Source organism: Suricata suricatta, chromosome 7 (assembly GCF_006229205.1).
Source record: "Suricata suricatta isolate VVHF042 chromosome 7, meerkat_22Aug2017_6uvM2_HiC, whole genome shotgun sequence".
Taxonomy (NCBI): domain Eukaryota; kingdom Metazoa; phylum Chordata; class Mammalia; order Carnivora; family Herpestidae; genus Suricata; species Suricata suricatta.
In genome coordinates this window covers 120,167,134-120,192,585 of record NC_043706.1, presented here as the reverse complement: position 1 = coordinate 120,192,585, position 25,452 = coordinate 120,167,134, and the positions used below count along the sequence as shown (strand labels likewise).

Here is a 25,452-nt window from a genome sequence, read left to right as displayed (position 1 = left end):
CAAGTGACTCTGGTAGCTTTGGTCTTGCATTAATTATTAAACACTTGTGGTGTTTTCCAATACATTATGTACTCTCTTTCCTTTAGGAATATCTAGTTCAGTGCTTTCCATCCTGAAGGCTTATTGAAGAAAGCATGATATCCAAATGAAATCAATATAATCATAGCCCAGTCTTAAAAAAAATTAAACAGAACATAGCAGAGTATACCACAAAATAAAATATCAGACTGCATAGTACACAAGATAGGTGAGTATGATTTTGTGAAAATATTGTGTTGGTACATTTTTATTGAGATAGATAGATAGGTGTGTCTGTATGTCTATCTATATCTATCTATCTATCTATCTATCTATCTATCTATCTATCACCTAGAAAGAGAGGTTCCTAGTACAACAAAGCAACCATAAATTGGGTGGCATTGGCACAGCCATGTTCTCTCTGAAGACTCCCAGCTTCTGGTGCTTGCTGGGAATTCTTGGTTGTCGTTGACTTGTAGCTGTATAGCTCCAGTCTCTGTCCCTGTCTCACATGACCTTCTTCCCTGAGTGTGTGTGTCTATCTCCTTTCTGTTTATAAGGACACCAGTCATATAGTTTAGGGTCCAGTCTAATCTAGTATGACATCATCTTGACCTATCACATCTGTAACAGCCCTATTTCCAAACCAGGTCACATTCTGAAATTTTAGGTGAACATGAATTTAAGGGGAACACTATTGGGATGAATAGTGATGAATTTATATGTGCATGCGTGTGTGTGTGCACATGCACACTTCCTGGGCCAATTTAAAACGTATTTCTTGCTCTGTGTCATGATCACAAATATGAAATTTTCTGGTTCTAGTTGAAAGGCATACGTCTTCTCTCTATCACAATGCTGGCCAACCACCAGAATACATACTGAACACGTGAGTCCTAAGAGGAGGCACGGCAGAGAAGAGAACTGAGAGGTGTGCAGCCTAGAAAAAGCACTCAAGAAAACACCCACTCTCACTCTTATTTGACAATAGACGTGCGGTTGTCTGGATGAGTGAGTAGAGCTCATCACAAAATTTTGGAATCAATGTTTCAAATCACTTTAATGATGGGTCTTTACTATGTGGCAGTGAACTTCATGAATAGTAATTATTTTGCAGCTGCTCTAGTGATGATAAGCTGGGTCTGAGCTAATAACCTGAAAACGAGTTTCTTGAGCATACTGATAATACTTCAAGGACTCCAAGGAACAACTTAGCCATCGTGTGGAAAGAAGAGACTTCAACTGTATATTATTATGAAATCCACATAGCTAAGGACTAGAAATCCACTGTAGAACATAAGTTTCAAGCATTCAATGAACAACCCACATATTTCTTTTTTTAAAATCTATTTCACATATCAAGTTCTCCTCGGCTAAAAAAACTTCCAATACTTTGCTGATAGAGTTAGAAATTAATTGAGGAAGTGCCGAAGGAAATACAGCAGCATGGTAACATTGAATTATGGTGACTTGAATGTGGACACGTCTCATAATATTCTGTACATTTTCTTGTAGTTAAAAGCATTTGTTTCTTACTTTTCCTAAGAAATCGGTTGTGCCAAACAGTGTTATTGTGCTTATTCAGGCCTTGAAGAATCAAGGGGTGGCTGCCAGGTTCCATTGTGGAGCCCCTGACTCCTTTCCATGGACACTTGCCCAAGCTCTTCCTCACCTGTTCTCTTGCTTTTGAATGTCACACACTGCCTTCAATTTCACCAGAAGACTTAGTCCTTAGTGTTGGATGGCTTCCAGGTTGATCCTGGATTTTCTTCTCCAGCCATTCCTCAGTCACTCTGGTTAGTCCTCGTGGCCTTGGGATGCCTTCAGAACCATTGGACCAGGCAGCCGCACGAGAGCTCTTCACTGTAACACCACCTTCTAGAGAAAGCATGGTGCCTGGAGGCTAAGCCGGCTCCGGGGGAGGGGCAGGGCACAGGAGCCTGGGAGAGTCTGAATGAAGGACCAGCTTTCCTGAATGACAGTGGTCTCCAAACCCCATTTTGCTCCACACCCTAAAAACCTTATGTGTTGATATAAAGCGTTTGTAAAACTATGTATCTCTTCACACATTTTCAACTTGATTCTAGGTGTGCTTGCTATTAAAAGGTTTAAGAGCTGCACAGAATATAATTTCCAGTTTGTATTCAATATTAATACGTTTGGTCAAACTGTTATGTCAGTCTTTTAAAAGTAGCCAATGGAATGTTAATATCCTAGCGATTTGATACCCACCAGATTCTGTTTTTAAAATATCTGAACAAGAAGTTCCTTTTAGCAGTTAGAAATTTTAGTTTGTTCTTTGCTAACTCCATTCTACCTCCTCCACATAAATTTATCTAAATGTAGTATCATTCTAAGCTTGAAAGTCTTTTTTTTTTTAATGTTTATTTATTTTTGAAAGACAGAGAGAAACAGAGCATGAGTGGGGGAGGGTCAGAGAGACAGGGAGACACAGAATCCGAAGCAGGCTCCAGGCTCTGAGCTGTCAGCACAAAGCCAGATGCGGAGCTCCAAGTCATGACCTGAGCTGAAGTCATCTGCCCAACTGACTGAGCCACCCAGGCACCCCTAAGCTTGAAAGTTTTTATAGGTCACCATATTATCTTATCTGCAACACAAATGTGTGTATAAATTGAATATTTTTTACTTTCTGAGCCCATAATGCTCTAAATGTTAAAATTTTCTGTCACTGTTAATTACCAGTACAGTTGATCAAAACAACATCAATATGAGGACACTTTTGATAATTATTAAACATAAAAAATTTGTTATGAGAAGTGTATCTGAATAAGATGAATGAGGTTGCATTTTAAAAATTAGTTCAGGGGCACCTGGGTAGCTCAGCTGGTTAAGCTTCTGACTTCGGCTCAGGTCATGATCTCGTGGTTCCGTGAGTTCAAGCCCCACATTGGGCTCTGTGCTGACAGCTCAGACCTTGGAGCCTGCTTCAGATTCTGTGTGTGTCTCCCTGTCTGTCCCTCTCCCACTCATGCTCTCTCTCTCTCTCAAAAATAAATAAACATTAAAAATAAAATAAAATAAAATTAGTTCATATATCCATCCATGAATCTTATTATTACTGGTATGAGAAAGATTTGGTATCTTTCTTTTCCTATTTTTCATTTTTGTAAATGTAAGGACTACAAAATCCTGTTCAGAAATAAGTATTTCTTATTCACTGAAACAGTCACTTAATTCTTTGAATTCTTTCTAAGTTTTATGTCAAGAATCACCTACTGATTTGTCATTAGATCATTTTTCATGTTCTATCAAATGACAACTTGATTAGGCTTGCCTTCAATTTTGTTGTAAGGAAAGAATTAAAAACCACCTGACTTGCAACCAAATTTTTTATCCAGTTATTAGCTCTTTCACCAAGAAAGCTTTGCCAAGACTTATCCAATGACTATTAATTACATATGTTACTTTTGACTTAGAGGTATTTTCTAAAATAAGATATATTCAAAAGGATTGGAAACACTTCTTTAACAGTACATCTTTGCATAGTCATAATTAATAATAATAAAATTATTTTAATCTTATCACAGTTTGAATATATTTTTATCAAAACTTCGAGGCGCTAAAGCAACAGATTTAACTCCCTGAATTTGTGGGAAACGTTCGCCATCTAATGAATTGGCAAAATCAGTCACATTGCACACAATCTCTTTCTTCAGGAAAACTGACTTCAGTTGTCAATTTGAGTAAATGTAGTAATACAAATTTTAAGGAACATCAGGAAAATTCTTGAGAAATAAATTCTGAAGTCCATCTTATAAAATAGGTTGCTAAAAATTAAGGGGATTAAAACCAGGGAGTGGTAATAGAATTAATTTTTACAATAAATTATGAAACAAGAAAATAACGTATTTCTCATAACAAATCTGTAATTAAGTGATGGGATATGAGATTCTAGGTCAGTAGATGTATGTCTTTCTCGTTAGAGTTGGAGAAGGACTTCTGGGGAAGGCGGTGTCAGCCTGAAGAACCCTGAGGAACATGCCAGCTGGTTCTCAAGAAGATCAATTTCACCTAAGAGTGTTCCTGGGAAGCGAGAGCCTGAACCTTGATTCCTGTAAAACTATCCATGCTCATAGGCCCCTTGGAAAGTCTTCTACACCCAGGAGCACCCCAGCTTGAAGCCTATGGCTATTCAGAACCAAATAACCCATCTGATCTGACACCTAAAGGAACCAGGCATATAATCAGTAACAGTTCTTACAATGAAGAGAAAGGCCAGCTGTTATGTATATGCCCAGGACTTTCAAAATTATCATCCGCCTGCTTTTTCATGATTTTGAGACGTCAGCTGAGTATCACAGCTGGATGACTCATGGTCACCTCAAACATAGCACATGCCCAGTGAACTCATTGTCCCTCCAGTCAGCCCTGCTACACATCCTGCCTTGCTGTGTCAGAGCATGAAACCAACATCTGCCTCATCACCCATGGGAGACACTTCTGGTGTTCGCTCAGTATGTATTTTTCACTAACAGAACAACTGTTTGGTTCAGAAAGGAAATATACGCAGCTTTAAAACTCCCTTGCAACTAAAGGAAACTGTCCAAACCAGTTCTGGCTAATACATATTATAAACAGGACAGGGGCACGTGGTGGCTCAGGCAGTTAAGCATACAACTTCCACTCAGGTCATGATCTCCTGGTGGTTCGTGAGTTCGAGCCTCACATCGGGCTCTCTGCTGTCAGTGTAGAACCTGCTTTGGATCCTCTGTCTCCTTTTCTCTCTATCCCTCCCCCACTCTTGAGACTTCTCTCTAAAAATAAATAAACATTAAAAAAATAAAATAAACACAGGGTTGGGACACCCAGGAAAAGCTTTTTCAAAGGGCAGACTCAGCCTTTTGTCCTTCACCCTTCTTCATCAAGCTGGGTCCAATAGATGTGATGTTCGAAGTAGTTCATGCCTCTTCTTACACTAACAAAGTAGAAAGCTAGCAGAAAGCTAGAAGGAGCCTTGACCGCACCCACATCACAGCCTACAGAAGAGCAGTAGATAGCACTGCCACCTTCTTAGCCCACCAGCCATCCTGCCATCCACCCAAGCCAGAAACCTGGGTCGTCCTCCAATACTCCTCCCTCCCTCCCCACACCCACCTGTCGTCCAAGCCTTGACGATTTTATCTCCCCCATATCTCTGTCATTCCCATTTTCTCTGTCCCCACAACCACTGCCTTAGTTTGAGCCTTCTCTTTTGGTTTGTCCATTTCCCTGAAGCAATGTCTTCTTGTTTGAGTCTCGGCTTGACACCGCCATGGTCTCAGCTGGCTGTAGAATGGATAGAATGAAGCACCAACTTCTTCACATGAAACATTAGATCTGAGGATAGGATCTGACTTCTGCTTGCCCAGCTAGATTAATTTTTTTATGTTTTTTTTTCCCCAAGAGTCAGAGAGAGACAGTGCGAGCAGGAGAGGGGCAGAGAGAGAGGGAGACACAGAATCCGAAGACATGCTCCAGGCTCTGAGCTGTCAGCACAGAGCCCGATGCAGGGGTCAAACCCATGAACCATGAGATCATGACCTGAGCCGAAGTCAGATGCTTAACTGACTGAGCCACCCAGGCGCCCCAAGTTAGATTAGTTTTTGATCTTGCCTCTTCCACTCTTCACTCCAGACAAACTGAACTACACGAAGCTGCCCATTGTTTGTAGAGCTTTCCTCTCTCCCCGCCTTCTTTTAAAACATCCTTTATCCTTCATGTCCTAATGGCAGACATCCATTCTCCTTTTAACACTCTGCATCCTTCCTGAAGGTTTTCCTGATTTCACCCTTCCCTTGCTGAAACACATAAATAAAGAAAGGATAAAATAAAATTTGATTTAATAATCATTTTATTCTTTTCTGAGAAATGGGAATTTAAATACTACAATCTGGGGTCCTGGGTAGCTCAGTTGGTTGAAAATCTGACTCTTGATTTTGGCTCAGGTCATGATGCCAGGGTTGTGGGATTAAGCCCCGCAACGGGCTCCACGCCTAGCTCTCTCTTCTTCTACCCCTCTGCCCCACTTCCACTCTCTTTCTCTCTCTCTCAAATTAAAAAAAGTAAAACAAAATGCTACAACCTCTCCTCTACAAGAATGTAGATAAATGGCTTCTTATATAAATATGTATTTTATATAAGTATATAATAAATATATAATGTATTACAATAATAACATAAACCCACATTTTATTATATATTTTATATTTATAATATAATATATAATATAGTATATGTATATAGGTTTTTTGGCATCTCTATATATTTAACTCAGACTATGCCCTAAATTAATCCTGTTACAGCTGACACAATTGTTTAGAGATTTCATAGCTTTGTTGAAGTTAATATTTTCACAAAAGCTAGTTATAAAACACAGTTAGCCCAGAACTTCTGAAAATGCCATGCCTATCAGTGTCATTATTTTTTTTATATCACATTAGCATCACTGTTTATTTTGAATACCGAAAGGTACCTAGGTGGTTACTGTCTCATTAATTTGGTTTGTGTAGGCTCTAATCATAGCTCCATCAATATGTCAGCATTTCATAAACATTTGGGGATGATAATTGAATACTGACAATGAGAATTGTTCATTTAATCATCATAATACAGGCACCATCATGCCTTATGCATTGATTATGTACTCAGACTTGAGAAGAAATGCCCGGATTTATGTTTGACTATGTTAAAATAAGCACTGTGTCTGAAAACATCTGGCCAGTCTTTGTTTCACTATAATATGTGGTGATTAGGAACTATTTTTAAAGGTCCTTTGACACTGCTAGAAACCCTGATGTGATATACACATAAAGAAAGAAGATTAGACTCGAGAACCTAGTTCCCTAGTTTTGTGGGGTGTTTATTTTTCATTATCATATAACTAACTTAAATGAAAAAAGTGGCTGGGTACCATGCTCCAGGAATGCGGTGTAAAAGAGAGAGAGTGAACGCCTCCCCTGTACCCCTCAGGATACAGTGTGAAACCGTCTGATGAGGTTGCTTCAGAAAGGGTTCACCTTCACTGTTGTACACAGAACGCCCCTTTCCACCATCTTGCCCCAAAGACAACCACGGCCCAGTGTGTCCCCATTCTCACTCTTGCCACCAAGCACACAGTCCACTGCTTTTCATTTGGATCGCGGGCTTTCTGGGGATGAGATGTGTAGAATTGTCTATAAGTGGGGGCAAATGGAGAGGGAGATAGAAATGGACAGAGGTAAGGAGAATGGGTCAGGAAAGAGTTGAAAGCAAGAGTCCTCTTCTTGCTAAATCCCTCCTCCTCATTGACCGTCTTTTTATGAAGAGAAATCACTAGAGAAGGGGCTAGAAGAGGAAAGGAAACTGCTCCTGGTTCACCTCCTCCAGCCACTGCATTCAGGACTGCATCCCAGGGCCCCTGTAGAAGCGATCTCAGAGCCGCAGCCCCAGCCGGCTCCGCCATAGTGCTGGGACTCTGGTGCCCCCCCATACCCTCCCCCCATCCCAGGCACGGAGCCATCACCAGGAGAAGGAAGGCAAGGAAGGCTTGCTTCCATTGAGTTGTTGGTGAGAAACTTGCTGCGGGATGACAGTAAGGAGAGAGACACAGGTAGGAAACAAAGAAAGAAAAAGGAAGGGGGGAGGGCGGGCAGATGGGAAGAAGAAAAGGAGAGAGAAGAGATGCTACGGATGTAAGCCTTCTTCCTCCAGCCCTTATGGAGAGTGGCCATTGCACCATGTAGGCTGTGTCTTAACAGGAGGAAGAGGGAAATAAAAGGCCTAAAGCCCAAGTGACAGAAGCTTGGTGTGGGACTCCCCTGCCCCGCAATGGGTCACAGAGGCTCTCTCTGAAGGCAGGGCCACACTGGTAAAGCAACAGTGGGGCCAGCAGGGGAGTGGCCCTGGTGCCTGAAGAACACAAGCCCGGACTGCCATTGCTTGGCTCCAAGCCATTCCATTCGTGTGCAGTTGAAAAGCAGGCAAAACTCACAGGGTTCACATGGGATGTGAAAAGAGTGTTTCCCCAAAGGGGTAATATTCACTGAGAAGGGGTGAGGGAGCCTTGTGTTGCCAACAGTCTTTTATATTCCCTCTTGATATGAGTGGTAGTTATCTGTGTGTGTGTGTGTGTGTGTGTGTGCATGCATGCACACGTGTGTGTGTAAAAATTCATGGAGCTGTGCACGTAAGACATGTAATTTATTATATACTCAAGAAAAAATCAATAACATATGATATAAATAAATGTCATTCTTAAAGTCAATCTACTTAATCAACATGTCTAAAGTAGGATCAATTCCAGTGTTTCCCAGATGCTGTAAGAACCAGGAAGGCGAGAGTCCTTTCATGCAAGATAGTTGAGAAACTGCCATGGGCCAGTGGCCTCTAACACAAGCAATGGGGGGTGGGAGGTGGGAGGTGGGAGGTGGGGGGTGGGGGGGTGGGAGCAGGAAGAGAGAGACCTTGTTTCTCTGAGCATAGTCTGCGGGCAGCAGTTTGGGCATCACCGGGGCCCTTATCAGACATGCTATGTCCTGTGTCTCAGCCCAGACCCTACCAAAATACAACCTGCATTTTAGCAAGATTTCCAGGTGATTCAGATGCCTTGCATGAAAAATAGAATCACTGATAGAGACAACAGTAAGACTGCCTCACAGGCTTCTATTTTACCTTCCTAACTAATTGTAACCTTCCCGAGCACAGTGTAGAGTAGTGATGGAGAGCTTGTGCCTAGCTGAGTACATTTGGAAAGTTATTAGATTCCCTTCAGCCTACAAATATGAAGTGAGAATAATAGTATTATTATTAATGTCTATTTTATGAGTGTTGTGAAGGTTAAATAAAATAATGTGTGTAAAGTGCTTAATATTTTGCTAAATACAGGGGTGCCTGGGTGGCTCAGTTAACTGTCCAACTCTTGATTTCAGCTCAGGTTAAGATTTCACTGTCTGTGAGTTTGAGCCCTGCATCAGGCTCTGCATTGACAGCAAGGAGCCTGCTTGGGATTCTCTCTCTCTCTCTCTCTCTCTCTCTCTCTCTCTCTCTCTCTCTCTCTCTCTCTCTCTCTCTCTCTCTCTCTCTCTCTCTCTCTCTCTCTCTCCCCCTCCCTCCCGCCCTCTCTACCCTTCCCCTGCTTGTGCATGCATGTGCTCTCTCTCTCTCTCAAAATAGATGAACGTAAATATATATATATTGCTAAATACATGATAAAAGAATAAGAAGTGTCAGCCATTTCTATCACTTTCATCCATGGCACATGAGGTGAAGGACATTTACTCATTTAGGAACAAATGCTCACTGCATGCCTACTACATCTCAGGCATTGTTTTAAGCCCGGAGGCTGCAATAAAAAAAATTCTCCACCTTATAAAATAATTTTTTAATCCCTGCCTTGTTGGGGTTTCTATTCTAGTGTGGAAGGAGGTGATCGTGCAGCAGAGGAGAATGTGAATAGAAGGAAATCGGCCACTCTTGGGAGATCTCCTGATTGAGTCCTAGGTACCCGGCATCACTGTGCACTGATTTATTTCTTCCCAGGTGGGCTGTGGCCACTGTTGGCGAGAGGGGTATGCCACACTCTTTTCACACCTGCCCTGCAGAGAGCCTACACCAACAAGAGAGAAAATGTAGCACCTGCAAATCCCTTCCTTAAAACTCTTTAAAGAAATTCTTGTCCATTTGAGAGTTGTGCCTCTATAAATAAATTGGAAAAAAAACATCTCCATTGGCACTTCCACTAAAGAAAAATTATGCCAGGATGTCACATGGGTCTGTGATTTCTGCTTCAGGGGAGGGGATAACAGGGATCATAATCCTCCCCTTTTTGCTGGAACAGTTGCCCAGTTGGGTCCCTGCGCCCATGCTCTCTCTGCCCGGGGGTTCTGGCCTCCCAAAGCCCTCCCCTTTCTGCTGAGGGCTGATGGCAGTGAAGGTAATACTTGAACAGTTGGCACCCGATGTGATGAGAGAATAAAAGAAGATACACCCCTTTCACAGCTTGCTGTCTCTTGCCGTTCTCCAGTTATTGTCCTATTGCACTTTATCCTAAAATAGTCAGTTTGGATTTTGGCAGATCCTAGGAGAGAGTCTTGAGTTGCTTTGGGGAGTGTGATTTTTTTTTTCTATTCTTTCCCTTTCTTCCTCTTCTTCTACTACATGAGTCACTGCATAAAAAAGCCTCTGAAGATACCTGAACCTGCTCAGAAAATTATTCCAGGCCTTAGACCTTTATTCTCAGCATTCTTAGCCTCCCTTCTCATGTTGTCACTTATTGTTGGGTTGCGATGAGCCTTGGAGACCCTCTAACAGAGCGGGGAGGAGTCTGGTTTGGAATAGAAATAATCCAGAAGCATCCATGCTTTTGCCAAGTTGAAGATCTAAGACTGTGGGCTAGAATTCAGGATGCACAGAGCTCCCAGAGTCAGCATCTCTGAATTACAGGGATGGATATCTTCAACCTACCTGGGTCAGCTTGGAGCTGCCCACATACCAGGGGCCAGGACCACTCCTTAGAAACCAGGGCTGCAGAGGCGTTTGCTTCCTTGGTCCCAGCTCTTCATTCTCCCCCTCCTGTCTGCCTGAGGCTGGTCCAACACGTCTTGCCAAATCACAAAACCTAGTACTTCCGAGTAGAGTATTTGATAACAGAAGTGAAGTGAAGACCCTTATCATAACATAGCAATTTTCATGGGAATTTTAGCTTTTAGGACATTTCCCTACTGTCACCAACACTACAACAGGCAGCTGCCCTTTGTTATAAGTTTTATTGAGCTGTCTGTTTGAACACTAGCTCAAACTTTTGGAACCATTTAAGTCCATTTAAGTAAGGATAATGCCCCCAAGCACCACCAAATTGTCCCATTTTCTAGTTGGAGAAAAAAATAAGTGATAAAAGCAAACCATTGGTCTATGAGCACATATTGTAGGTTTTGCATGCACATCTTGCCTAACAATAAAGTAGGTTATCCATATGTCAAAGCCTAGTTTCAGGGAAAACTGTGAGCCACAAATACCATTGCCTCAAATATGTGTCACCCTTTACAATGTTCTATCTGTCAAAGGTTCATAAAGAAGTAAGCCGAATAAGTCATGGAAGTAGTAATTAGTAAGAGTTTACTGTGCATACATCAAAAAGACAGTTTACAAACAAGGAGCATTCAAACCAAAATATGGAATGAGGCTCAAAAATATATTATTATAAAACAGCTAATCTAGTGAGAAAGCAATGACTGTTTATTCTCCACAGTGATTGATTATAATATTAGAATCAGAATTAAAATAATACTGGGATTTTCTTCAATGATAGGTAATTGGCTAGTGGTTGCCTCACATCAATTTTGAAAAAAGGTTTAAGTTTTGTTTGTGACTTCCAGAGGCATGAGCAAGCAATGACCCAGGTCAAGTCAGTCTTGCAAAATAAGCTAAATTGAGCTTTGTTTGTATGACTAAACTGGCTTTCATCTGCACAGGGAATTTTCAAGGCTGATCTCCCTTAGTTTTTTTATTTTAACACAACCACACCAAACAGAAAACAAATCAAATGAAATGTTTGAACATAAACAACAAATAAAATTTATAATAATGAAGCTAAATTCACAGTGTGTCATTAATTAGCCAGAACGGTAGCAACTGGAAATCAACGCAATAAAACACTAATGATACAGCATTAAACAAAATACCCGTTCAGACAAGTGTGGGAACTCTGGCCCTCATTACGCGCATGTGCAATACAAATCCACAGCGTGTGCAAGACTGGAAGCCAACCAGACTTGTCAGCGGGCTACTGAGTCAGGTTCTTTGTCAATGCGAATATGCATTAAGTTTGACTTCCAAATAACTAGGTTTAGTAACTCTTAGCTTTCTTAGCAGGTTACTAGGAAGCACCTCTTAGCTCTAGGTAAAGTGAAAGTCACTTGCCCCTAAGCATCAAAGAAACACCAGAATATTTACACCAGTTTGAGGTTCCTCAGGAGGACCCTGCAATGGACCACATTTGAACATTACAGTCCTAACCTAGAAGATACAAACAACTGTCCCTTTAGGCCACCCGCTGCTCATATCTCTGCCCCCCATCCACTGCATAAGCCCCCCTTTCTTATTCTATTGTCTGCTCTGAACTTCATCATTCCTTCTCTCTCAACCCAGAAGTTGAGGTCTCTCCAAACTTCCAGACTTATTGTTACTCCAAAATAAAGGTTCTCCAAACTTTTATCCAAACCCACCATCCCTTACTCTTGTTCCTGAATCGCCTTGGGAAGGTTTTACTCAACAGAAGCCTCTTCAGCCAGGCATGTTTATAGTGGAAACTTCTATAGGCCTTGGCCCTCTGAGAAGACAGCTGACATCCTGAACCCACCCCCCTCCCCCAACATCACAAGCTCCTATGTATGCAGGGCTCTACTTCCCAAACAAGCAGAAACCTAAGACTAGATTGTTCTGGATTCGTCCCAGTTTTGGCTCAGCCTCGCAAAGTCTCATTTTTTTCCCCCTCTAATTATGAAACATATTCTAAAAATCCAGCAATGAAATGAAGAGTTGGTTATTTCATAAAATGCTGGAGCCATGTGTTACCTTTCTGTAAGAAAGTACTCATTTATCATCCAAACACTGTATGATAAAAGCTGCCAAAATTCTGATTAAAAAAAACAAAACTATAGCGCACTGCCAAATCAAAGAATATAGTTTCCAACCCATATTCTTTCCTATTATTGTAAGCTGTAAGTGACCATGATGCATGAGCATTCTCCTGATGCAAAGAACAAGAACCAAGCTTTTCTGCTGCTAAATTCATCATCTAGCCAGGCTTTCATTCATCCATTCATTCAACAACAATTTACTAAGCACCTATTATGTACCAGCACTGTTCTACGCACTGGAGATTCATCAGTGGACAAAAAGACAAAGTCACCATAGGATGAACAAAGGTACAATATGCGATTGGAGGTGGGGATTTGGCCCTCAAACAGGATCCTACGGAAAGAAAAACCATCGTTTGTAAAGTTCTCTCTGGATTTAGTCCTGTGACTTTCAGTAAAACTTATTTCCTTCTCTTGAAGTCTGATGCAGTGAGACCTTGACCTTGACCACTTCCTCTGCTTGCCTTAAGTCATCCTTGAGGTTTGAGTTACTTTGGGTTTTTTTTTCTAATTTTGTTAATGTTTATTTATTTTTGAGAGAGAGAGAGAGAGACAGAGTGCAAGTGAGGGAGGGTCAGAGAGAGAGGGAGACACAGAATCTGAAGCAGGCTCCAGGCTCTGAGCTGTCAGCACAGACATGGGGCTCAAACCCATGAACCTTGAGATCATGACGTGAACCAAAGTTTGGTGCTTAACCAACTGAGCCACCTAGGTGCCCTCAGCTTACTTTCACTACAGCGTGAGACAAATAATGATAACAATTACAACCCTGATAACAATGTCCCTAACAAGACAAATAATACCAACCTTTATTGAGCAATTACTACATTTTAAACGTTGAATTCTCACAATAATCCTGAGTTAGGTTGTTTTTTATTATTATTATTATTATTATTATTATTATTATTATTATTATTTCTCCAATTTTATAGATGAGAAATGGCAAAGTCTTGGAGGTTATTAGACTTGCCTACCACTCCAAGTCAAGGGTCTAGTCCTTTGATTTGCTGACTGCCTCATGGATGCAATGGTAGAGTCCTGAACTCTGAGGTTGACTCCAGCTCCAAAAATGCCTCACCTTTATCATGGTCTCTTGGTGCTAATACCCTTTGCCTCTCTGCAGCGAGCTGTCAGCAAGCTCCTTCTCTGCTGATTACAATACCAACAAACAATAAACATTGAATGTGTGTGTAGACTGTTTACTATTGTAATCAAATAGTGCATTCCACAAAGATAATTTGGCACCTATTTAATGAGGCATTTAATTGTTATTGAATTGCTCAGGAATAGATAAAGATGTTCCAGTAAATTCTGTCCTTAAATAATTATCCTATGTTTTCTATTCCCATTTTTAATTTTCTTAGATCTAAAATTTCCAGATATGATACGCTATTTCTTCTCCTTTGCTTCTTACACTTCCTCTTCTGTTTCTTCAGAACACACTCACATGAAATAAAATATGATAAGCCTAGCTTGTACTCCCAGCCTCCTAAATCCCACATTTTCTAGGGATGGGTTTCTTTCTGGGTTTCTCCCGGTACCCCACACCTGTTTCCCTGATCACCTCTGCCTAAATGATCTGGAAGAGGAAGGACTCGGACACAGCAATAATCAGGCAAAGCTCGACTTAAGAGGGCTATACGTGTGGTTCGTGCTGGAGAATTGGCATGACAGTGACTTCCAACACAGCTGATGACGAAGTCGAGCTAAAATTGAACTCTGGATTTCCTGCATTTTAAATCAGTGACTCTTAGAGCAAAAAGATGAGAGATAACAGTTTAGGAATAAGAAAAATAGGGCGATTTTCCAGCTAAATATGTACACTGATCAGTTTTTTTTTTTTAATATTCTCCTCTTGAATCTGGGTTGGTTTTATGTGGGTTTTTTTGTTTGTTTGTTTGTTTGCACATCTGAGTGCCAAGTGGATTTTTTTTACACACCTGAGAAACCTATTATTAAACAGTAGCAAATAAGTGAAAAAAGTCAGAGTCACAGGGACAAAGAGAAAGTGAGGGGATACAATAGCTGATGAGCAACATTAATAATCTCTGGAGACTGGGGAGCAGATGGAAGAATGATAACAGACTTGAGAAAGATGCCACCTAAGCACCTAGGGATGGGGTGCTGGCAGGGCTGGAGCCGAGCCGCCCCCACAGGACCCCAGAGAAGCTCTGAGCACGGTTCTTCCAGGGACCCCTTAGAGCAGAAATGAAATTAACTGAAATTAGGGAGAGTGATCAGTCATCGACACACTGAGCTGGTAGACTTTCTCCATGATTCCAAAAAACTGTCCCTCCTCCCCACTATACAGGGTCTGAGGTCTCTGGAAAAATTGAGAGGAAGTATCTCTATAACAGAGAACCCCAGGTATGGTAGAGAGCAGAGTTGAAAACAGAGGAGTAAACAAAGTTTGCTGATTGAGGAGTAGGACCCTCAGCCTATGCCCTTACTCTACTTCCAGAATGCTGGCACCTATGAGATGCATCCAGGCAGAAAATAGCTTCTTCTTGGGTGAAACTAAATGTCTTTGGGTGCAGGGAACCCTACAATGTTGATGTTTGAGATTTTTACAATGAAAAGCTTGCTTGCCATCTGAATGACACATAGTGAAGCTCACTAGTACAAGTTAGCAAAAACTGGGGCGCCTGCATGGTTCAGTCAGTTAAGCGTCCAACTTCAGCTCAGGTCACAATCTCACGGTTCGTTGGTTCGAGCCCCGCGTCAGGCTTTGTGCTAACAGCTCAGAGCATGGAGCCTGTCTTCAGATTCTGTGTCTCTCTCTCTCTCTCTCTCTGACCCTTCCCTGCTCATGCTATCTCTCTCTCTCAAAAATAAATAAAACATTAAAAAGATTAAAAAAAACAAGTTAGCAAAAAAATGTCTACCATCCCCAAACCTCCTATAATTTTTTTTATTAATTGACTACTAAATATTGATAGAGAGTCAAAGATATCTAGGTTGTCTGAGGGAATACTCCAGCAAAAGCACACAAAATAGAGATACAAACAAATTGAAAAAAAAACCTTGCAGTTAAAAGAGGCAATACAGAAAGTAGAAGAAAACATCAATGAAACCGTAATTACCATCCTCAGAGAGATGAGACATGAAACAGGAACAGAATGCTATCCTTTAATAAAAGAATTGGGAATTAAAATATCAAAATATAATTTTAACTATTAATTCTAAATAATAAAGCAAAGTAAGTCTCCTAAAAAGGGGCTTGAAAAGAGACAAAAGATTGGAGGAAATCACTAGAAAATCAATTCAGTAGTGTCCAACATTCAACTAAAGAGAGTTCCAGAAAGAAACAAAACAGAAGAAATGAAGGGAAAGAAATTATAAAAGAAATAACACAAGAAAACTGCCCCAAACTTAAAAAAAAAAGAAGTTTCCAGATTGAAATTGTCAATCCAATACCTGAAGTAAAAGGTAAAATATTATCCATACCAAGGTACAACACAGCAAAACTTTAAAATACTAGAAATAAAAAGATATAAAAGTTTCCAGTTTCCACCATACAGAAAGTCACATAAAAGTGTTAAGGAATTAGGATGCCACCTGACTTTGCAACAACATCACTGGAAGTTACAGTCTACTGAAGCTACTTTTACAAATTTAGAGCTCCATTCTTGTGTGCCTTCTATCTGTCTGTCTGTCTCTCTCTCTCTACCTCCTCCCTTTCTCCTCCCAAAGGGCCATGTCACCCCAGGAATTGTTGGCACCTATGTTTTGACCAGAAGGAAAGACTTAGAATGAAATCAGTGAAACTGATATCATAGAAGACAGAATGGAGAAATAGAAAGAAACAGGACCTTAGAAATATCACTGATTTGTTTGATCAAGCATCTCTGAAGCCCTGCCTCCCTCTGAACGTTGCGTTCCATGTGTCAGGCAGTTGCTCTTTGGCCATTTACGACCTGCCCTCAAAAATCACTAGCATGACTTCCACTGAAGTCGTCACAAGCTTGCCCAGACTCAAGGGGAGGAAATGCAGAACCACCACTGATTCTGAGAAATGAAGCAAGTGAGTAGTAAACCCTGAAGTTTAAATGTGGGCCTTCCTGAAATAGAATATGAGCTTATTGTACCACAAAATCATTTCTAGCTGGTGGGCTGTGCACTCGTAAGAAGGCACAGAGTTAGTTCAAGAAGCCCAAGAAATTATATGGGCACCAAGCATTTTCTGTAGATAAATGATATGCCTTGTATATATAATAAATGCACTATTACCTTCAAAGTGTAAGCATTACTCTTATGAATAATAATATACAAACTCTTGGGATGCCTGTGTGGCTCAGTCAGTTAGGCTACTGATACCTGCTCAGGTCATGACCTTGAGTTCATGAGCCCAATCCCCACATTGAGCTCCCTGCTGTTACCATAGAGCCTGAGTCAAGGATCCTGTTTCCTCTCTCTCTTTCTCAAAAATAAACATTCATTAAGCAAAACAAAACAAAACAAAGGTGCCTGGGTGGCTCAGTTGGTTAAGCGGCAGACTTCACCTCAGGTCATGATCTCACTGTTGGTGGGTTCAAGCCCCACATGGGGCTGTGCTGAGAGCCTGGAGCCTGCTTTAGATTTTGTATCTCCCTCTCTCTCTCTGCCCCTCCCCCACTCATGCTGGCTCACTCTCTCTCTCTCTCTCTCTCTCTCTCTCTCTCTCAAAATTAAATAAATATTAAAAAGAAAACCATGCAAACCCTTTTTAAATTTTTGTTGAAGTCATAGTAGTTTTTTGTATTTTGTATGTTTTGTGTTATGTATTTTCTTAATCATGGACTCTAAAAGTACATCTAACATGTGGAGGGAATTATTTCTTAAGCTTATTAATTTGTTTTTGAGAGAGAGAGAGAGAGAAAGAGAGAGATCAGGTGAGGGGCACAGAGAGAAAATGAAGCAGACTCTGCACTGTAAATGCAGAACCCGCTGCGAGGCTCAAACCCACAACCCTTTTTTTTTTTTAAGGTCCTTTTTTTTTAAAAAAAATTCTTTTAAATTTATTTTTGAGAGACAGAGAAACAGCGTGAATAGGGGAGGGTCAGAGAGAGAGGGAGATACAGAATCCAAAGCAGGCTCTAGGCTCTGAGCTGTCAGCACAGGGTCCGATGCGGGGCTCGAACCCACGAACCGTGAGATCATGACCTGAGCCGAAGCCGGACACTTAACCGACTGAGCCACCCAGGCGCCCCAAACTCACAACCCTTGAGATCACAACCTAACCCCAAGTTAGATGCTTAACCCGCTCAGCCACCCAGGAGCCCCAAGGAAATATTTTTATGCTTAAAATGGGTGTCCATATCCTCCAAATTGAAAGTTAATGTCTTTATAGTCAATTATAAGCCACAGAGAAGCTGAGGAAATCCTTAGGACGTGATCACATTACCTGCCAGATTCGTGCTCACTTCGCGGGCAGCTCAACTCACAGACCTTGTTACAGGCAGCAGCTCTGAGCTCTATGCCCCGCCCACCTCTCCATCTAGTCACCTGATTGGCCCGGGGAAGTGAACCTGACCAAACATTTTTAAGCTTGCCATTGACCTTCCGGGGTAGCCTGGCCCAAGAAGTTCTGACGTAGAAGGGCAAACCCAGCTAGTCAGACTCGTCCTTTTAAGCATTGTAATTTACAAGTACAGACATTTAGTGTAAGAACCTACCCCTTTGGGTCTAATTGAATCTTAAATACCAACCATTGTTTTACTCGCCCATTTACATTAAAGACGGGGCAATTAGGCCCCACCCCAGGATAAATCTGTTTCTCCAGATTTTGTTAAACAACTTCACCTGGAAAGGGCGTAGTTAGCAGGTGAAAGTCATCTGATCCCTGCCCCGCGGTATTTGAATGCTGTAATTGGTTACGCTGGCCTATATAAATCCTGAGTTTCTGCTCGGCGGGGCTCTCTTTTCCGAGGACCTCCAGCTCCTCGGTAGAGGACGTTCGGCGGAACTGAATAAGCCCATTGACCAACTCCGTTTGTGTTCGTGGATTCCATTTTCGGTGACTCGCATTGGGGAAAAGGGTCCAACACATTAGACATGAGACACATGAGACATTGCACATGAGACAGCAGCAAGAACTGACACTAATAGGGGCACCTGGGTGGCTCAGTTGGTTAAGCGTCTGGCTTCAGCTCAGGACATGATCTCACGGTTCGTGGGTTTGAGCCCCGCATTGGGCTCTGTGCTGACAGCTCAGAGCCCGGAGCCTGCTTCAGATTCTGTGTCTCCCTCTCTCTCTCTGACCCTCCCCTGCTTGCACCGTCTCTCTCTGTCTCTCAGAAAATAAATAAAAGACTTTAAAAAAAAGTTTAAAAAAAAAGAACTGACACTAATAAATCAAAATAATGAGGGAGCAGTGTGAAACTGGCGTAGAAGATGAATTACAGAAAAGACAGGATGAGGATGCTAACTGGAAGCCGGAGAAGCAACCAGAAAGCGGCCCCACGAACCCAGCTGAATGGTATTAACTGCGACGCTGGAATGCAGCAAGGAGGGGTTCTTCCCTAGAGATGCCGAATCAGTCTGGGAGACGTTTCCTCCGGGATCTGGGGCCCTTCCAGGCCTGCTGAATCAAAATCCCTGGGGCACCAAGTTGTTGAAAAACTGCAGAAGCTATTCTGACGCTGTCCAGTTAGGAGTCCCTCATCTCCCTCCGGAAGCTCCTGCCGCCGCACATTTCACTGTCTTGGATCTCAGTGGGTAACTTTATCCTTCTCATTGCCTTGTAGACATCCTGATAGTTAATCCCTGTTAACTAGCTAAGTTTGTCCCCATTCCTTCTAACCAGGAATGTCTCATTATAACACTAAATTCTCACTAATTCTCACTGAAACGTAAAAGGAGAACTATAGAAACAAAAAAAAAAAAATGTTTTTTTTTTTTTTAAAGAAACTTTTTGCTAAGGGCTGCTTTGGTGGCTCAGTCAGTTAAGCGTCTGACTTCAGCTCAGGTCATGATCTTACAGTTTGTGAGTTCGAGCCCCACATCTGGCTCTTTGCTGTCAGCGCAGAGCTCGCTTCACATCCTCTGTCTCCCTCACTCTCTGCCACTTGCCTGCTCTCTCTCAAAAATGAAAAAAAGAAACATTTTGTTGAGTCTGTAGAGATAAACAAAAACCCCAAGAAAGGGGTTGCCATATGGAATTGTCTTCTAGAAAAATATGGTCATTTTTGATTTCTCATCTTAAAAGACTTCTGAGGAGTGAGTTTTCTTTGAAGAGTTCTTTATATCTTTTGTTAAGAAAGAGGAAACTCCAAGACTATTTGACTATAAATTAAAGATATATGCCTCTCTCTTGGCTTTTTCTAAATATATGAGGCTATAAATTAATGAGCCCAGTACCACATAGCACACAGAAAAGCAGGCTTATTCCCTTGACATCACATATGTTTGTATTTTGTCTATCAGTCCATGGCTCGTTCTCTTTTTGTCTGGAATGATAGGAAGCAGCTCAGACACCTGGGAAATCTGGGATGCTGGTATTCGGTTACGACAAATTCCTCAAGTCAATAGTTCTGTAACTTATTTTTAAACCATGTCTCCAAGACACGGGGTGCTTGGCTTTCTTAAGAAAATTTGAGTGTGCAAAAGCGGTCACTTTAGTCAAATTTTCAATTCAAAGTCATTCTCTGTAAAGATGATAAGCTATAATTATAGACTGTCTTATATAATCACAATATACAAAATAGCACTATTATGGAACTTACAAATTAAAATCACTTCATAATTAGTGGCACTTATCACATTGTTTAATAGAAATTTTTTTTACAGTTCTTTATAATTCACCACTATTAATACATACACTTAGAATTGTTCTCTCTCTTATTTGGATCATGGTCTTAAAAATTCAAAAGCATAAATTTGATTTCTTTTGAGCCAGATTTACAGTGAAAAAATCTTTCGTGACCATAAACTACATTCCAGTTAATCATCTCAGTAATGAGTGCCATTGGCTATCGGTGGGTGCGAGTTAGAAATTATGAAAAGTTGTACACAAATACTTCTTCATGCAAAAATAAAAAAAGTATAGCATCTACTTTTCCCAAGTCACTGTGCTAGGCATTAGGGATTGTTAAAGCAAAGCAAAATAAGAATACATAAAATTTGATTCCATCTTCAAAGAGAAACGATTTGTACAATATATATTAAATATAGTGGAAGCTCTGGGTAGATGATATAGGAGACAGACACACAAATGATGAATTGTTCCCAGGGGAAACTGGGATGAAGTGACATTTGTCTTAAAGCAGCAGAATGATCGCAAAGGGCTTTTCTGGTGGAATGGTTTCAAAGGAAAAGAAAGGCAAGTAGCTTAAGGAAGGAAAGAAATATTGTGAACTGAGGCTGGAAAAAAAAACTGGGGCATTATTTTGAACATTTGAGATAGAAGAAACAGGGGTGCCTGGGTTGCTCAATCGGTTAAGCATCCGGCTTCAGCTCAGGGCATGATCTCACAGTTCGTGGGTTTGAGCCCCGCCTCAGGCTCTGTGCTGACAGCTAGCGCAGAGCCTGGAGCCTGCTTCAGATTCTGTATCTCCCTCTCTCTCTGCTCCTCCCCTGCTCATGCTGTCTCTCTCTGTCTCTCAAAAATAAATTAAAAACATTAAAAAAAAAGAAGAAACACACAAGATGAAGTCGTTACAAAGGAATTGACCATCTTGAATCTAAAGGAAAGTATGTAAAACCATATCACGGATGTCAGTAGTAGATAAGAATATTAGGCTGTCCATTTTCTCAAAATAATCACATGGATATATCTTTTCTGAGAAGTTTTATCAAATTCTAAATCATTATGGTTTGAAATTTTAAGACGTCATTTGATAGTGACTGAGAAGACACTAAACAAAGTGATAGATTGAGTAACTATTTCAACTTACTTCTGCAGATTTTTTAAGGAAGTCTGATTACATGAGGTCAGCCTCCTCTCTCAAAAGCACTGTCATACAGGAATTTCCCAGACTGCTCTCCCCGAAAAGTTGTTTCAGCTTCTTAGCCTATAGATTATAGGGTTTGTGTGTGTGTGTTTCATGTTTATTTATTTATTTTTAAGAGACAGAGAGTAGGAGGGAGGGACGGAGGTGGCGGGGTAGAGAATCCTAGCAGGCTCTGCGCTGTTAGGTTGGGCCTCGAACTGACGATCTGTGAGATCATGACCTGAGCTGAAGTCAAGAAGTGGGATGCTTCACAGACTGAGCCACCCAGGCTCCCTGGGTTTTTTGTGTTTTCTAAGTGCCTGATCATAAAAATGTCAACTTAATGATAATCATAAAGGCAGAATTATGATTATCTGCACATATCAAAATTGAGTCTTGAATCTTAATTCTCAAGCCTCTCGGTATCTCTGAACTTTCACCTGGTTCCAGAACCAAATCCTCACCTGCTCCCACATATTTCCACTCTAACCACCTCAAGTTCACCATGCCCAAATCAAACTTGAAAACCAGCCGTCCTGCTCCGTCTAATTCTTATCTCTGTTAAATAAATTATTCTCAGTCACTGAGGATTCATCTTCCAAAGATCTCTTATATCTATAGTAAACTTATGTTGTTCCCATATACCCAGCATCCATTTTAAGCCAGGGGGGTGGGGAGGAACTCCCCCTCTCCTCTTTGAGGTGAGTCTGTAAAGCCCAATACCTACCCTTTCCTCACTTGGAAAAAAAGCATGTGACCTAGGCCTATCAATTCACCATACCTGGTTTCTTTGGCAAATGTTATTGGTCAAAGGGGTAGGTAGGGACAGAGTTTTTCTCCTAGAATGCATAATTGGGTAAAACAGATTCTCTTTTCACTAGGGTGGCTAATCTAGGAGTTCGTGAATGTGTAACTACCAGCAGGCATCTTCCTGGCTCTATGCAGGAAGCCTGTTTAAAGTAGGAAGAGAACGAGATTGAACCAGAGAAGGCATCAGTACCGATATGGAACCCAGAGTTGTGACAGTTTGACTCCCTGGAGCCAGCCATTCCTTAAATCCATCCCATCCCTGGACTCACATGAGATGATTCTGACTTGCCCATTTCTAGCTCGGTGAACTTGGACAAGCTGTTTACCTTCTCTGCATCTCTTGCCTCATGTGTAAAATGGGAGGCATTATTGATACCTACCTCACAGTTATATGAGGATCAACATAGCAAATGCTCAGTAAATGTTAGCATTGGCTACGAAGTGCCAGGGAATACTATTGTTGCTTAATCTAGTTTGAATTGGGGTCTCGTCACAATTGAAAGGATATTGATGAGAGTTTCAGCTTTAAGAATGTACTTGGAGTCCATCCTTCATCTGCTTTTCCATCACCACCGCCCCCATGGACTCTCGAGCGGCATCTTAGCTGGCTTCTCTCCTTGTATCTTTGGCCCCCCCGCCCCATCCTCCCTACTGACCAGTGCCAGAGCTACCTTCACGAAACATCGCTTTCATCCTGCAATTTCCCTGCTCCAGTTTCTGTTCAGACTCCTCTCCTTGACTTCCCAGGGTCGACCTTATTTATCCAGTCAGAATCACCTCTCTCCCTAACTTTCCCGTCGACCTGACTTCCCACTTTTCACAAGAACGAACCTTGCTCATTCATGTCCCTGTCACACCTCACCTGAGACATCACTGTCACCCCCTCCTAGCTTCCTCCCTGCTGGAGAATCAGCTCCAATCATGCAAATTCTAATTTTTGTATGCTACCTTTCCCAACCACCATGGTTTCCATGGATTTTTTTCCTCCTTGAGATTCTGTATCATTTTCAGTTGTGTACCTTGGGCTGTAATACACAACCATAGACATTTTTATATTGTTTCTGGTGGATCTAACTCATCCAATTAGGAAGTGAAGTTTTAGCTTGCATTTCTTTTGGTACAGCTCCTCAGTGGTAAGCACATAACAGACACAAAGTCAATATAAGGCCCAATCATAACACACCCCTACTTTTTAAAAATTTCTATTATTTATTTTTGAGAGAGAGAGAACACAAGCGGGGGAAGGACAGAGAGAGAGAGGGAGACCCAGAATCTGAAACAGGCTCCAGGCTCTGAGCTGTCAGCACAGAGCCCAGTGCAGGGCTCAAACTCATGAACTGTCAGACCCTTACCCAGTAGAGCTACTCAGGCACCCCACACATCCTTACTTTTAAGATTCTGTAGTTTAGGGGTGCCTGGGTGGCTCAGTCAGTTAAGCATCCAGCTTCGGCTCAGGTCATGATCTCACCCATTCGTGGGTTCAAGCCCTGCGTCAGACTCTGTGCTGACAGCTAGCTCAGAGCCTAGAGCCTGTCTTCAGATTCTGTGTCTCCCTCTGTCTCTGACCCTCCCTGCCCATGCTGTCTCTCTCTGTCTCTCAAAAATAAATAAAAAACATAAAAAATATTCTCTAGTTTAAAGAAATGTTTTCTTCCAACTATAACTTTTATTGAAGTTACCTATTCTTGATGCAAAAACTTGATTCTGAGAAGCATGTAAATCTTAAATGACAAAATAAGCCAATAAGACACTTTTAACATAGTTACGTGTTTTTATTACATGAACAGTACAATATTCCTTGTGGGAACTGGTCTTCCATTTTGCGTCTTGCTTTTGTGGAATGTCTAGTATCTGTAGAAATTGTCTAAGAATGATTTATGAAACACTTTGCACCTCAACAAAAAAAGCCTACATTTTCCAACCAGATTCCTGAGAAAATAATAGGTTTTGTTTATTTTACAGTGTAATACATAAATTTTCCCCAAGGTATAAAAAAGGACAGACTTTTAAAATAAGAGTCTCCTTTTGTTTTCAAAGTTCTATAAAAATACATCAAGTATGCTCACGTGTGTCCTTTGACTTAATATTCCAGTTTACCAGAAACAAAAAAATAACAATAAACAAAGATACGCAAACCACATTAATCTTGCAGCAATATAATGTCCACATCATCATGGACACCTTGCAAAAGTAGCTCTCCTGGGTACATGACAACCTTCCTTCGTTTCGCAGCTTTGAGAGTTCCGACCAACGCTTCAAAGAGATTGGCACATTTGTCGTCTCGGAAGAGGACCCCAAATTTCACACTTAACTTCCCATCAGCATCTAATTTGAGAAAATACAGTGTTAGTCATGCAAAATCTATTTCTTGGCCCCATAAATGGCAGATTTACCTAATCTTTTAAAAAAACAATCTAACTCTAGGTTAACCAAGATTACAAGCTAACAGTTCACACTCAGATGTAATCTCTTGTCAGATCCAAAAAGTGGTGAAATAAATACAATGTGTTGTATACCTCCTAGTCTTAGTTTTCTTTGGACAAAAACTGAATGAAAACCAAGACACATTTACAAAAAGCGAATGTGTTACAGTGTTACTACTCCTGACCAATTCCCTTCTGTCTATATTTTGATTTTTTAAATTGTGGTGTTGAATCAATAAAAATAACAAATATTAGAGAAGCTCTGGGTCAGGAACACTGTTTCTTTTAAGTGTGTTCTAAACACACTCAGTATTCCCAGGGAGGAACTGGTGACCTTAAAAATGAAGAAATCCCTTGGGGTACCAGGTGACTCGATCGGCTGGGCATCCAGCTTCGCCTCAGGTCATGATTTCATAGTTCATGAATTCATGATTCATGATTTCACAGTTCATGGGTTTGAGCCCCAACTCGGGCTCCCCTGCTCACAGCTCAGAGCCTGGAGCCTGCTTCTGATGCTGTGTCTTCTTTTCCTGAGGGAGGGAGAGAAAAACAGGGCAGGAGGGAGAGACGCAGAGAGTGAAGATAGCACACACTGTTTCCGATCAAGCCTCTGTCTCCTTTATTCTTCTTCTTCTCTCTCCAGAAAACATTGTCTCTTAAATAGCGATTTGGGGCGGG

At 41.3% G+C, this 25,452-nt stretch overlaps 1 protein-coding gene across 3 annotated transcripts in view; it reads right to left on the bottom strand.

Annotated features, from left to right (window-relative positions):
• Nucleotides 1-24,102: 24,102 nt before the first annotated feature.
• ABRACL (ABRA C-terminal like) overlaps nt 24,103-25,452 on the bottom strand; it is an 11,582-nt gene continuing 10,232 nt past the window's right edge. For all 3 annotated transcript variants that reach the window (XM_029943682.1, XM_029943683.1, XM_029943681.1), the window contains one exon: nt 24,103-24,676. In XM_029943682.1, the coding sequence (XP_029799542.1) occupies nt 24,492-24,676 (185 nt within the window). In that variant the 3' untranslated portion in view covers nt 24,103-24,491. The remainder of the gene's footprint in view (nt 24,677-25,452) is intronic.